This window comes from Mastigoproctus giganteus, chromosome 5 (assembly GCF_048544385.1).
Source record: "Mastigoproctus giganteus isolate SK-2022 chromosome 5, ASM4854438v1, whole genome shotgun sequence".
In the NCBI taxonomy this organism is placed as follows: Eukaryota; Metazoa; Arthropoda; class Arachnida; order Uropygi; family Thelyphonidae; genus Mastigoproctus; species Mastigoproctus giganteus.
Window position 1 is genome coordinate 6205311 of NC_143579.1, and position 15249 is coordinate 6220559.

Sequence of the window (15249 nt, forward strand, 5' to 3'; positions counted from 1 at the left end):
ATTCACACACTAGCAAGGCTTTTGTCGATTGATTGGATGACTGTTTTCTATAGCAGCATGATCGGGAGGCAACTAGAGGGAGTAATATTCTTCATCTGATTATCAGTAGTGATTTTTCGTGCATTAAGAATCTGCAGATAAAGGAACCACTAGGTGGCAGTGATCACAGTGTGCTCAAGTGGGATTTACTCAAAGAGGAAACTACCATCAGAGGTAAAGAGTAGGGTTTTTGCTATTGTAAAGGCAATTACGGAGGTCTGAGACAGTATTTAAATTCTATATGGTGGAACCAACTGATGATGTTACCAACAGCAAATTCAAAATCGGAAGCATTCAAGGAGGAGAGCCTTGTCAAGAGTATTACTCCCTCTAGTTGCCTCCCGAACATGCTGATGTAGAAAACAATCATCCAATAAATCCACAAAAGCCCTGCTAGTGTGTGAGTAACCAGCCCCCAAATTCCAGTCAATATCTGGTAAATTAAAATCTTCCATTATAAGAATCTCTGATTTACTGGCCCACTCTATTTCCCTGTACAGTTCCTTATTATACTCATCAGAGTCATTAGGCCTATAGCACACTCCTACTCTCAATTTTGATCTCCCAATGCTCCCACTACTGACACTATGCTGCTGCAACAGGATCTGGAAAGGTTGAGCAGATGGGCTGAGAAGTGGCAAATGAAGTTTAACATTGACAAATGTAAAGTACTACACATGGGAAACAGCAACCCCAGAGCAACGTATCAACTCTGTGGTACTACACTGACAGTGGTAGAGAATGAAAGTGACTTGGGGGTGGTTGTGCAGGCAGATATGAAGTTCTCTGAGCAGTGCAGACGGGCTGCAAGAGTAGCTCATGGAGTATTGTCAATGATATACAGGAATATTTCCAGCAGGGATAAGGAGGTGATTATTCCATTGTATAAGGCAATGGTCAGGCCACACCTAGAGTACTGTATACAGGTCTGGAGGCCTCATTTCAAGAAGGATGTAGAGCTGCTGAAACGAGTACAGAGAAGGGCAACAAGATTAGTGAATGGAACAAAGGGGTGCTCTTACGAAGAAAGGCTTAAGTTTTGCAAATTACAGTCTGGAGACTAGGCACCAGCGAGGTGATCTGATAGAGGTGTATAAAGCCTTGAATGGTTTAAGCATGCTCAATGCTGATGGGATTCTTCCTCTAGCTCAGAAAAATCACCTGAGAGGGCATAAATTCAAATTGAGGAAAGACAGATGTAGGACAGACGTGCGGAAATTTGCCTTTAGCCAGCGAGTGGTTGGTTGGTGGAACAGACTTCCATCCCTTGTGGTGGAGGTTGATAGCCTAAATAAGTTTAAGGCTCAGCTGGACAGGTATTTTGAACGAACAGAGGGGTGAAGAGGAAGTGGGTTTTTTTTTTTTTTTTTTTTGGCTGATACTGCATAAGCTTGCTTTCTTGCATCAAATGCCTCTACTAATGCTAATGCTAATGCTAAGGAATTAATCTTGGAAGCAACTAGGCTTTACATACCAACTAAGAAATATTGTTGAAGGTTTAGGCCTATATGGATGTCAGATGAACTAATGATACATTTGGCAGAGAAGAAAAATGCATGGCATACAAATAAATTAATGGGTGAGAGGGAAGCCTATGATATAAGCTGGTCTGTAATCAAGTCACAAAGGAGGTTAGGTAGGTAAAGGCAGAAACTGTAGAAGGAAAGGGATGAATCAGATTGGTCCACTGGATATGATGGTTCAACTGTTGATGATCCTGCTCAGGTGGCTAACAAACTAAACGAGTATTTTGCAATACTCCATCCAGTATTCACAAATGATGAGTTATTCAGGAAGGGGAATGTCAGAGGTGAATTAAACTCTGGCAGTGAGCTAGATGATTTTATAATAACTGAGAGTAAAGTGGAGGAGAAATTGTTGAAGATAAACATAAGAAAGGCACTCGAGGTGGATGGAATCTATCCAGTTATATTAAAGGAGGCAGCAAAGAAAGTAAGCAAACCCTTGGCCATAATTATAAGGGCTTCCTTGACTCAAAGGAGGTACCCATGGACTGGAGATGTGCAAATGTGACCCCAGTTCACAAAGGAGGATCAAAGGGGGGACACAAGTAAATGTAGACCTGTTAGTTTAACTTCTGTTCCAGGGAAATTAATGGAGGCACTGGTTAAAGAAGCACTGCAGGATCATCTAGACAAGACTTCAGTTATAGCCTGGACACACAGCATGGATTTGTTAAGGGGAAGGTTTGTCTGACCAATTTGATTGGATACCATGATGCAGTCACAAAAGAACTGGATGCAGGGAATAACTTTGATATTATATACTTGGATCTTAGAAAGGCTTTTGATACTGTTGCACATGGAAGACTGCTGCACAAATTGGAGCAGTGTGGCATTGGAGACAAATTGCTGCTATGGATAAAGGGGTGGTTGAGGGGGAGAAGACAGAGAGTGGTATTCAATGGACACTGCTCATCGTGGACTAATGTTATTAGTGGAGTCCCTCAGGGTTCAGTATTGGGTCCATTATTGTTTTCTGTATTTATAAATGATATTGATGATGGTATATCAAGCTTAATGTCTAAGTTTGCAGACGATACGAAGGTTGGCAGGGTTGTCAAGGACACTACTGACACCATGCTACTGCAACAGGATCTGGAAAGGTTGAGCAGATGGGCTGAGAGGTGGCAAATGAAGTTTAACATTGACAAATGTAAAGTACTACATATGGGAAACAGCAACCCCATAGCAACGTATCAACTCTGTGGTACTACACTGACAGTGGTAGAGAATGAAAGGGACCTGGGGGTGGTTGTGCAGGCAGATATGAAGTTTTCTGAGCAGTGCAGACAGTCTGCAAGAGCAGTGAGCAGTGCAGTCTGCAGGGAATAACTTTGATATCATATATTTGGATCTTAGAAAGGCTTTTGATACTGTTGCAAATGGAAGACTGCTGCACAATTTGGAGCAGTGTGGCACTGGTGGAAAATTGCTGCTATGGATAAAGGGATGGTTGAGTGGGAGAAGACAGAGAGTCGTAAGTAATCAATGGACACTGCTCTTTGTGGACTAATGTTATTAGTGGAGTCCCTCAGGGTTCAGTGTTGGTTCCATTATTGTTTTCTGTATTCATTAATGATAATGATGATGGTATATCAGGTTTAATGTCCAAGTTTTCAGACGATACAAAGTTGGCAGGGTTGTTAAGGGCACTAATGACAGTACGCTGCTGCCACAGGATCTAGAAAAGTTGAGCAGATAAGCCAAGATGTGGCAAATGAAGTTTAACATTGACAAATATAAAGTACTACATATGGGAAGCAGTAACCCCAGAATAATGTATCAACTCTGTGGTACTACACTGACAGTGGTAGAGAATTAAAAGGACCTGGGGGTAATTGTACAGGCAGATATGAAGTTTTCTGAGCAGTGCAGACAGTCTGCAAGAGTAGCTCATGGTGTCTTGTCAATGATATACGGGAATTTTTCTGGCAGGGATAAGGAGGTGATTATCCCCTTGTACAAGTCAATGGTCAGGCCACATCTTGAGTACTATATACAGGTCTGGAGGTATCATTTTAAGAAGGATGGAGAGCTGCTGGAATGAGTACAGAGAAAGGCAACAAACTAGTAAATGGATCAAAGGGCTGCTCTTATGAAGAAAGGCTTAAGTTTTGCAGATTACAGTGTCTGGAGACTAGGCACCTTTGAGGTGATCTGATTGAGGTGTATAAAGCCTTGAATGGTTTGAGTATGCTCAATGCTGATAGGATTCTTCCTCTTGCTCAGAATAATCACCTGAGCGGACATAAATTTAAATTGAGGAAAGACAGTTGTAGGATAGATGTGCAGAAGTTTGCCTTTAGCCAGTGGGTAGTTGATTGGTGGAATAGACTTCCATCTTTTGTTGTGGAAGTTGACAGCCTAAATAAATTTAAGGCTGTGTTGGACAGGTATCTGGAACGAACAGAGGGGTGAAATGGGAGCATTTTTTTTTTTTTTTTCTTATTTTTGGCTGATGCTGCATAAGCTTGCTTTTTTGCATTGTATGCCTCTACTAATGCTAATTAGCATTAATAGAAAAAAAATCAGGTTTTCTTTTTCACTCTTGGCATTACTTTTCTTCTAAACAAAACAAGAACTGATCAGTTTTCACATTCAGCATTGGTTTTATTCTCAAATCCATCTCCACTCTCTGTCACATGTATGTCGAATTTCTGCTGTATTCCACTTCTATAGATACTTGCATGGATACTGTTCTTCCAAACTGTCAACTGTAATTCCCCACTCTCTACCAAATATTCAGTATCCATTCCTTGTCCAACTCACAGAACCACCTTCTGTTCTTCGTTTATCCCTTCTGTTTTCTGGAAAATCTTCCTTCGTGTATTTCACAAAAATTATAGTCTACAGAAATTTGTGTCTAATGTCAACAATTATCTTGTCTTCTCAGCCTTTAACCTATACATGGCACTATGCTGCATATTCTAATACTTCTCATGAGAGGTTGTAGAGTTAAAATTTAAAAAAAAGGGCTCCTGGAGTTGATGGCACATATGCAGCAATTTTGAAGGAGGCTGTAAGAGAGTGTGCATTGAACCCATAAGTTTAATAATAAAGGAATCAAATCATTGGACTCAGGAGAGATTACTCTGAATTACAGAAGAGTCAGTATATCACCCATACATAAAGTTGTTCTAAGAGTGATCTGGTTTCAGTTCAGGTTTTATTGGGACATTGGCAACTAATGGAAAAGATTATTTAAAATATTTCAGTGACCTAAAAAAATTAGGTCACTACATCAAATGCTATAACAATAAATGTATATCATCATTGTAAAAGATATTTTTATGTTTTAATCTTTTTAAATAAGATAAAAATGTTTACAGAGTTTAAATAATTAAAAACAGCTGACACATGGTTGTTGTTGGATAAAATCTGAGTGTATAAGGCTCAGTGAGGTGAATAAAAGAGATAAAATATAAATTTTATATTTATATGGGTACTCAGTTAAAATATGGGCACTCAGTTAAAATATGCTGAATGGTTAAATGTCTTCACAATTCTCTCACATAGGAAAGTCATCTGCCCTCAGCAGGAATGAGTGTGTAGATGACTGTGTCCTATGAAGAGGCAAGCAAGAACAACTTACTTATACATACACCTTAGCTCTATAGCTTACAACTCTGTGGTGTATATGGTTCCTATGCAAACTCAACTGCCAATGCTAGATTACAGATATCTGATAGAGTTTGTTTGTGACCTGCCCATGCTGACATTGTTGCCACTGGAGAATAATTTGCAGTGTATCATAAGACTGTAGTCTGTATAGGGAATTATACAGGCTACAACTGTTATAAGATCATGATGATCTAGCTGTGGAATCTGGCAGATCGTTACCTGTGATCCCAATGTATTAGCATTACTAGAGACATACGATGCAAGAAAGCAAGCTTATGCAGCATCGGCCAAAAAAAAAAAAAAAAAAACAACCTCTCCCATTTTATCCCTCCATTCGTTCCAAATGCCTATCCAGCTCAGTCTTAAATTTATTTAGGCTATTAGCTTCAACAACAAAGGATGGAAGCCTGTTCCACCAATCTACCTGCTGGCTAAAGGCAAATTTTCACACATCTATTCTACAACTATCTTTCCTAAATTTTAAACTGTGCCACCTCAGGTACTTAGTCTGAGCAAGACGAAGAATCCCATCAGCATTCAGCTTGCTCAACCCATTCAAGGCCTTATACACCTCAATCAGATCACCTCGCAGGTGCCTACTCTCCAGGCACTGCAATTTTCAGAAATTAAGCCTTTCTTGGTAAGAGCATCCCTTTGTTCACCCTCACCAATCTTGTTGCCTTTTTTTTTTTTTTTTGTTAGTTGTTGACGCATTGGCTTCTGTGGCAATAATGCACCTCCCAAAGTTTTTCATTTTACTGTGATCCAAGCCTGAGGCAGGATTCGAACCAGCAACCTTTGGGTTGCCAGGCAGGCACTTTACTCACCTGGACAGCCCGGTTGGCACCCCTTCTTTGTACTCGTTCTAGCAACTCTACATCCTTCCTAAAATGAGGCCTCCAGACCTGTACACAGTACTCTGTATGGCCTGACCATTGCCTTGTATAACGAGATAATCACTTCCCTGTCCCTGCTAGCAAAATTTCTATATATCATTGACAAGACTCCATGACCTGTCCTGGCAGCCCGTCTGCACTGCAAAGCGAACTTCATATTTGACTGCACAATTACTCCCAGATCTTTTCACTTTCCACTTCCCTGAGTGTAGTACCACCCAGTTGTACTTTCTCTTCGGTTATTGCTACCCATATGCAGTACTTTACATTTGTCAAACGCCAGTTGCCACTTCTCAGCCCATTTTCCCAACTTATCTAGATCCAGTTGGAGCAGCATACTGTCATTACTGTCGTTAACAACCCTGCCAACCTTTGTATCATCTGCAAACTTGGACATTAAACCTGATATATCTTCATCAATATCACTGATAAATATACAAAACAACAATGGGCCCAACACCGAACCCTGTGGAACTCCACTAATAACATAAGCAGTATCCATTGATTACCACACGATAAGCAGTATCCATTGATTACCACTCTCTGTTGTCTCCCACTCAACCCTGCGTTTGATTCTGATTCTGCTATATCCCAACCATGTGGCTTGGGATCTAGTAGAATCAGATGTTGAATCTTGATTCATAAAAAGAGAATAACTTCAGCTGAATGCTGGACAGGACTGGAGGAGGATTATAATGTACTTGAGGAAACTGTGTATACTACACACCTTAGCTCTATAGCTTACAACTCTGTAGTGTATATACTGGTTGGTGAATCTTCTCTGGTAATGTACTGTCTAGGACGACTGCAGTAGATCTCATGGCCGATTCTGATTTCGACCCATCACTGAAGATAGGCAGGAAATCAGAGTGAGCAGGTCGATGGGAAGCATCAGTTTGAAAGTAAACAGATTAAGTGCTGGCTTTTTCCTCATTATGAATGGAGAAGTTGCATTGTGGAATGTGAGCATTACAGGGTGGAAGGGGATGCCTCAGTGATGGGGCAACATTGTCTACTTTGATATTAAGCTGTCTGAGCAACTCTTGGACAACATGAATACCAAAAGGAAGGTCAGCAGTCTCACAAGTGTTATTTAGATTTTCCCATTGTGGCTAGAAAACAGATGTCCATGTAGGATGGTTTGGCAGGGATTTCATTCTAAAGATATATTTTAGTGACAATTACATTCATCGAAGCAAAAGAGGTGGTTCAGTTGCTTCAACGTATAAGCTTCTGTCTTGGAAATCAATGTAAAGGTAATGTTCAAAATTCTCCAGTAGCAATATGGATGGATTGGTGATGAATGGGGTCTAGCCATCGTAGTACACTGTTTCTGGCAGATGCATACACTTGGGACCCTATAGTCTATTTTATATGGGACTAGTGCATGATAAAGAATACTTGATGAGATCAACCGAAAAAGCAAGCTGGCTTTAGGACAGGATTCTCAACTATGGATCACCTTCATGTAATGTCACAGCTAATGGAGAAAGCAAATGAATATAAAACACCATTATGCCTGGCATTTGTGGATTATGAAAAGGCATTTGACTTCATACAGCATAAGGCAATGTTTCGGGCACTGGAAAGACAAGGCATGGATACACCATATATTATGATTTTGAAGAAAATTTATGAGAATGCTACCTCATTTATTAGACTAGACAAAGACAGTAGCAAATTTAAAATTGAGAAAGGAGTTTGACAAGGAGAAACAATATCTCCAAAGTTGTTTACTGTTGCCCTTGAGGAAGCTTTCAGAAGATTAGACTGGTCACAGAAAGGAGTCAATGTGAATCGAGAGTACCTAAACCATTTACGATCCTAAAGAATTAGAAGAAAATCTAAATCAGTTATGCAGAGTTAGTAAGGATTTTGGACTAAAGATGAATATGGCTAAAACAAAAGTAATGATGAACAAGTATGCCATAGAAAGGGATATAATTATTGAAGGAGCAGTAATTGAAAAGGTGGAGTCATACTTATCTGGGACAAGTCATCAGCTGTAATAATGATAAATAGCTGGAAGTTGAGGGAAGAATAAATTTTGGATGGATAGTATTCAGGAAATAAAGTCACATACTGAAGAGCAATATCCCAATTTGTCTGAAACGTAAAATAATGAACCAATGTATACTACCCACAATGACTTATGGAAGTGAAACTTGGGCACTCAAAATGAATGGAAGAGAAGCTGAGAACAACACAGTGAAGAATGGAATGAATTATATTGGGAACAGACTGTTAGATAAGAAGAGAAACACATGCATTAGGCAGAAAACTCAAGTAAAGGACATGCTTATCAAAACTAAAGAACTAAAATGGTCTTGGGCAGGACACATAGCTCGAAGACATGATGACAGATGGACTAAGAAAATAACAGAATGGTACCCAAGAGGAGTTAGAAGAAAACCTGGAAGACAAAGGCGGAGATGGATAGATGAAATTCATGAGTTTTTGGGTAGTAAATGGAGGGCCATTGCACAAAACAGAAGGAACTGGAAAGTTGCTGGAGAGGCCCTCATCCTGTAGTGGATTGATAATGACTGATGATGATGATGAGTGCATGATAGAGGTGAAGTAAAGTGCAGTGTTCTGCACCCCAATTATTAGATGAGATGGCAAGAAGAAGGTTCAATCCTCTTGTGCACTTGGTCCGCAGTTGAAGGATATGTGAAAGGAATGTCAACTTATTATCATATACAAGCCTCAAGAATTCTGTCTCGGTTGCTAATGGAATAATTGCTTGTCCGAACTTTAATTATGGTTCAGAGTAAAGGTTCCATTTGTGACAAAAGTGAACACAAATGATCTTCTGTGATGAGACCTTAAACCACTGGCCATTGCCCAAGAGCTGACATGGTCAACAGCATGCTGCAATCGTCTTTTGATAACCCTCATGTTGCATGATTGTGAAAAGATGCTAGTCATCAATGAAGAGGGCAATGTTTATAGTTGGAGGAGGTTGTTCAGTAATAGAACTGACCTTTTGGGGGGGGGGGGGTTTCTACCTGTTGGCAAAAGGGTTGAGAGAGAATGGGCCTCACACAAACTTGGAATGAATGGTTCAATAAAAAATTTTCATAAAAAGGGCTATATGAACCCTAATACCAAGTTTATAGATATCTTTTAGGGGATTATTGAAAATCTCCAAGCCATGTCATACACTTTTTCCATATCAAAGGAAAAATGACACTAGGTACTTGCATTTGAGGAAAGCATCTCGAACAGATCTTTCCAATCTTCTTATTAAATGTTCAAGTGTTGACATGTTCCTTCAGAAGCCACATCGTACGTTAGTAAGGAGGTCATTTGCTTCAAAATACCATGAGACGGGCATTAACCATCCTTGTGGACCTTGCACAAGCAACTTGTCAGAGCAATTGGGTGGTAATTGTTCAGAAATTTTAGCCAGGAGTCCGGAAACAGGTCTTCAAGATAGATTCTGTTGAACAAACAGCCAATTAGCATTAGCATTAGTAGAGGCATTTGATGCAAGAAAGCAAGCTTATGCAGCATCAGCCAAAAAAAAAAAAAAAAAAACCCACTTCCACTTCACCCCTCTGTTCGTTCAAAATACCTGTCCAGCTGAGCCTTAAACTTATTTAGGCTATCAACCTCCACCACAAGGGATGGGAGTCTGTTCCACCAACCAACCAACCACCCGCTGGCTAAAGGCAAATTTCCGCACGTCTATCCTACATCTGTCTTTCCTCAATTTGAATTTATGCCCTCTCAGGTGATTTTTCTGAGCTAGAGGTAGAATCCCATCAGCATTGAGCATGCTTAAACCATTCAAGGCTTTATACACCTCTATCAGATCACCTCGCTGGTGCCTAGTCTCCAGACACTGTAATTTGCAAAACTTATGCCTTTCTTCGTAAGAGCACCCCTTTGTTCCATTCACTAATCTTGTTGCCCTTCTCTGTACTCGTTCCAGCAGCTCTACATCCTTCTTGAAATGAGGCCTCCAGACCTGTATACAGTACTCTAGGTGTGGCCTGACCATCGCCTTATACAATGGAATAATCACCTCCTTATCCCTGCTGGAAAAATTCCTGTATATCATTGACAATACTCCATGAGCTACTCTTGCAGCCCGTCTGCACTACTCAGAGAACTTCATATCTGCCTGCACAACCACCCCCAAGTCCCTTTCATTCTCTACCACTGTCAGTGTAGTACCACAGAGTTGATACGTTGCTCTGGGGTTGCTGTTTCCCATGTGTAGTACTTTACATTTGTCAATGTTAAACTTCAAAATCAAACTTCAATCCATAGATTCTGATGAAAGATGTCTGATCATTTCATAATGGAAATCATCTGGCTTGACAGCACTCAGCTTGGATAGAGATACTGCTGCCTTCAATTCCCATTCTGTGAAAGGCTGACTGTATCTTATTTGAGGATAACTTCAAATGCTGCTTTCCAGCTTTTCATTTGAGGGGCAGAAACTCAAGGGATAAGATGTTTCAGCAGATCCTTTAGCAAATGTCACCTCTAGAGCACTGGCAATTGCAGTTGGGTCTGCAACTGCACGTTCTTTATGTTCTAGGATCGATTTAGTGGGCAGTGTGTATCTGTCCTTCATTTTCTGGACTTTGTCCTAGACAAGCTTAGATGGTACCATCTAGTTGATGGAAAATGTGAAGCAGATCCACGATTCCTTTTGACTCTGATGTGTAATTCTGTAATGTGTAACGTGCTTTTGCACGGCCACATTTGAAAGCTATTAGATTATCTACGGTGGGATAACAACAAAATTACCACCACACTTTGTTTTGAGCCCTTCTGGCTGCTATTTTTTTTATTTTATATATCCCAGCTAAGTAAAAGTTCTCAGTATCATCATTATACTAACAGCAAATAGGTATAATAAATTATTATTTCAAACTATACAACCTGAACTTGCTTCTATCAACAGCAATGAACTAGTTGAACCTGAAGAGAGTTGATGACCACCTGGCATAGCAACAGGATTTGATCTTGCTGGCCTGATACTAATATATTAAAAATAAAAATAAATTTATAATTTAATTTATTAAAGTAGAAGCCTAAAAAGAAATTTATATTCTGAGGATATTCAACGAATACATTTAATCAGCTAAGCCTTAATTAAAAAATTAAAGCTAAAAATAACATGAACAAAAATTAACAAACATGATGCAAAGAAGACAATTATAATTCTCTATATTAAGGGGCTTAATCAGCTGGAAACAGATGACAGCAACCGATTGCACAACTGATCACTGATTTTATCAGTGCACTGCAGGTGTGAAACATGTCTAGCAATTTCTGGAGGGGATTATTCATATGCCACACCATATCCTATACCGTCTTCCGGACCTACACTGTGTGCACGAAGTAACAAAAACTGTTCCTTCTGATGTGTCAATTTCCAATAAAGTCTTAATTACTATTCACTTCAGAGTGCATTTGAACATTTATGAATACACTGATGAGAACTCAGCTTCTGACCACATACACAATCATATGGTTCCAGGTCTGAAGCTCTCATTTTAGGAAGGATGTAGAGGTGCTGGAACAAGTATAAGTATTAGTAATGGCTGCATGGTGCAAGAAAGCCTATGGCTTATGTGGCACCAGACAAAAAAAAAAAAAAAAAAAAAAAACAATGATAAAAAAAAATAATAAATAAATAATAATAATTAATAAAAAAAAGGAAATTAAACCTATCATCCTATGCACTTCCCTGACTGAAGGTACTATCCAGATGACCTTTGAATTTCCCCAAACGTCAGCCTCTACCACCCATGTAGGCAACTTATTCCAGTAATTTATAACTTGCTGGCTAAAATAAAACTTCCTGCAGCCCAATCTAAACATTTCCCCTAGAATGTCCCCTAGTTCCAGCATCATTTATAATCTTGAAAATTTCGTCCTCATTCATTTTACTGATGCCTCTCAGAGCCTTAAACACCTCAATCAAATCTCATCTAAGGTGTCTAGTTTCCAAACTCTGCAACCCACATATTCGAAGTCTTTTTTCATAAGTATGCCCTTTTGCCGATCTCACCAGGTGAGTGACTCGTCTTTGCACCCTTTCAAGAAGCTCAATATCTTTCTTTAGGTGCGGTCTCCATACTTGAACCCAGTATTCCAAGTGTGGTCTAACAAAAGCCTTATATAATGGGATTATCACGTCCCTATCTCTACTTGCAAATGTTCGATAGATCATCGATAGGACACCATGGGCCTTCCTTCCAAAATGCTCAGAGAATTTCATGTCTGACCGTATCGTAACACCCAAGTCCCTTTCCTCCAGTACTGGGTTTAGTTGAACTCCACCAAGTGAATAAGTTATTTTGGGATTACTGTTTCCCAGGTGTAATACCTTACACTTTGTTGGATTAAAGTATAGCTGCCATTTTTCTGACCATTCCTGAAGTCTATCTAGGTCTCTCTGAAGAAGCTCAGCTCGACAGTGATTATTAACCACTCTACCAATTTTAACATCATCTGCAAATTTAGACATCACGCCCTCTATCCCTTCATCGATGTAGTTTATGAAAATTAAAAACAACAGTGGTCCTAATACTGATCCTTGGGGAACCCCACTTCTTACATCAACCCAATCTTCTCTTTACATCAAAGTAAAGAGAAGGGCAATGAGATTGGCAAGAGAAACAAAGGATTTCCCTTACCAAGAATTGCTTAAGTTCTGCAAATTTCAGCATCTGGAGACTAGGCACCTGCAAGGTAATCTGAGTGAGGTGTAGAAGGCCTTGAATGGTTTGAGCAAGCTCAATGCTAATGAGATTGTTCATCTTGCTCAGATTATGCACCTGAGGGGGCATAAATTTAAATCGAGGAAAAGCAGTAGAATAGATATGTGGAAATTTGCCTTTACCCAGCAGATGATTGACTGCTGGAACAAACTTCCATCGGTCATTGTGAAAATTTATAGCTTAAATAAATTCAAGGAAGAATTGGGCAAAATTCAGGAGTAAATGAATGGATGAAATTGGAAGCCCCCCCCCCTTTCTTGGCTTATGCTGTATAAGGTTGTTTTCTTGCATCAGATGCCTCTACTAATGTTAATGCTAATATTTTCACATTCATTTGTTCTGTGACTGTCATTAATTCCTTAATTGTTTTGATCAGAGTATCTATATTTGCTATCTGCCACATACATGGTAAATATTTCTTGTCATGTACAAGAGAAATAGATGCTAATATTTTTTTGGTGAGTGATACCAATCGACCAATATTAATATTCTGGTTGCACCATGGTGCTAAAGTCAGTGTCCATTACTACTATAAAACAATGTAGCACTTCTGATGGCAATCATAAAGTCAAAAATGCAAGGCAGCTTAAAGAATGGTATAATATTACTCCATGATAACTTTAAATCATTTTCACCTGGAAATGAGTTGAAGAAGAAGATAGTGGTTTTATCAGGCAGTTGGTAGAGTAATATACGCACAGAGTTATCTTGCCTGGTGACATAATGGAACTGATATCACAATACTGCAGACACTTACTTTTTACTGTTTTGAAAATATTTTCACAAATCAGCTGGATGAAATCATTTTTTTCAATAAATACTGGATAAACTCTGAAATAAGGTGTTGCCACTCTGTGGGCTAATGCAATGTACAATAATTACCTTAGACTCTGTACATCTAATTCCTCAGTATAAATATCAACTGAAGATGATGGTGGAGACTCTGGACTTTCAGATAATAAGGCTGAAGATGTAGATGATAAAACAGTAGTATTTGCTGGGTGCTGAAATGTCTTGAAAGTAAACTGTGGACCCATCCACAAACGTCGGTGAGGCCCTGCATGAGTGATTATTTCAACCTAAAGATAGTTTAAAAAAATATATAACAATATTAATTAAAAAACTAAAAGAAATGAATTTAGAAAGAGCATATCAAATTGTTTTGCAATATTATTTCATGAAAAAATTTTAGTGTGATTATTAGAAAATAAAGGTGTTGAAATACTACCAAAAATTATTACTATTCTTTATGTCAACCCCAAAAGCAAATTAATAATGCATATAGAGAGGTATATTTCTTTTAAGTTCACAATAACAATAATTTATAAACAAAACCATATGCAGTCAGGCCTCTATATAAAGAAATTAATCGTTCCTTTGAAAAAATCTGTTAAACAGAATTTTCATTATAAAGAAATATAACCTTTTCAACAATGAAAATTACTGTAATTCAACATTCACAAAAATAGTGAAAGAAGGGAAATAAATCAGAAATAAGTTGTTGTTGTTGTTGTTGTTTGGTTTTTAGGAGCATTAGCAACTAAGGCCATATTGCTCCGGGAATATGTGGTGGTCATTCGCTGACTTTTCCGCATCCTCCATATTTGGTGGCGATGGGATCGAACCCCGGTCTAATCAAGAAGCGTGTGTTACACACTGCTGCTGCTCTATCCCACCTGGCTACGGAGGCGCATCAGAAATAAGTGGGAATGAATAAATTTTCTAACATTTTCAAACAATTAATTTATTAATATAAGTAATTCTCGACTTTGAGTTAATTCGTTTCCTAGCTAGCGCTCATAAAGCGAAAACTCATAAAGCTGGAATTTATTTCTCATAGCATAAGGTTAAAAATAGGGGTTACGTTCTCAACAATGAAATTAGTTAGTTAAATTAGTTTATGTTTAAACAATGATTGATTTAGCGAAAGAAATGAAAACATAGCCTGTAAAATCAAGCAAATTATAATAATAGAGAAATTATTTACGACTTACAAATGTTAAAGAATGTTTATTCTTCAGCATCATTGACTAAATGCATACTCATTATTGGCTTGGCACTCGTTGCGCAAGGAGTCGTCTTCTTCAGAAATGCTTCAAGATGCATTTATTTCCAAATAACCTTCTCTTTTAATTATAAATTTCACGATTGCATGCATAAGCATTTTTTAATGGCACACACAAATTGCAACACAACTCGCATGGAGTAACAAGTTTACGAAGCTTTAAGAAAAAGGAATGAAGAGATGATTCTGAAAATTTATTTACGTTCTTTATACGATTGAAGATTGATTGAAGTAAAGGGGAAACACATTTCACCGTAATAACGTAAAAACCTACACAATTCCAGCTATCGGTATTTTCACAAATGCAATAACATTGAGTTTATTGCGCATTTATAATTAGATGCACTAACAGAAAA

The 15249-nt window shown here is 38.6% G+C and overlaps 1 protein-coding gene across 1 annotated transcript in view; it reads right to left on the reverse strand.

The window, feature by feature from the left end:
* LOC150085143 (BCAS3 microtubule associated cell migration factor-like) overlaps window positions 1–15249 on the reverse strand; it is a 345830-nt gene that overhangs the window by 91425 nt on the left and 239156 nt on the right. Inside the window, exons 18-19 of the mRNA XM_090373846.1 lie at window positions 13711–13907; window positions 10982–11079 (exon numbers count right to left, since the gene is read on the reverse strand). Coding sequence (XP_090229972.1) covers window positions 10982–11079; window positions 13711–13907 — 295 coding nt within the window. The remainder of the gene's footprint in view (window positions 1–10981; window positions 11080–13710; window positions 13908–15249) is intronic.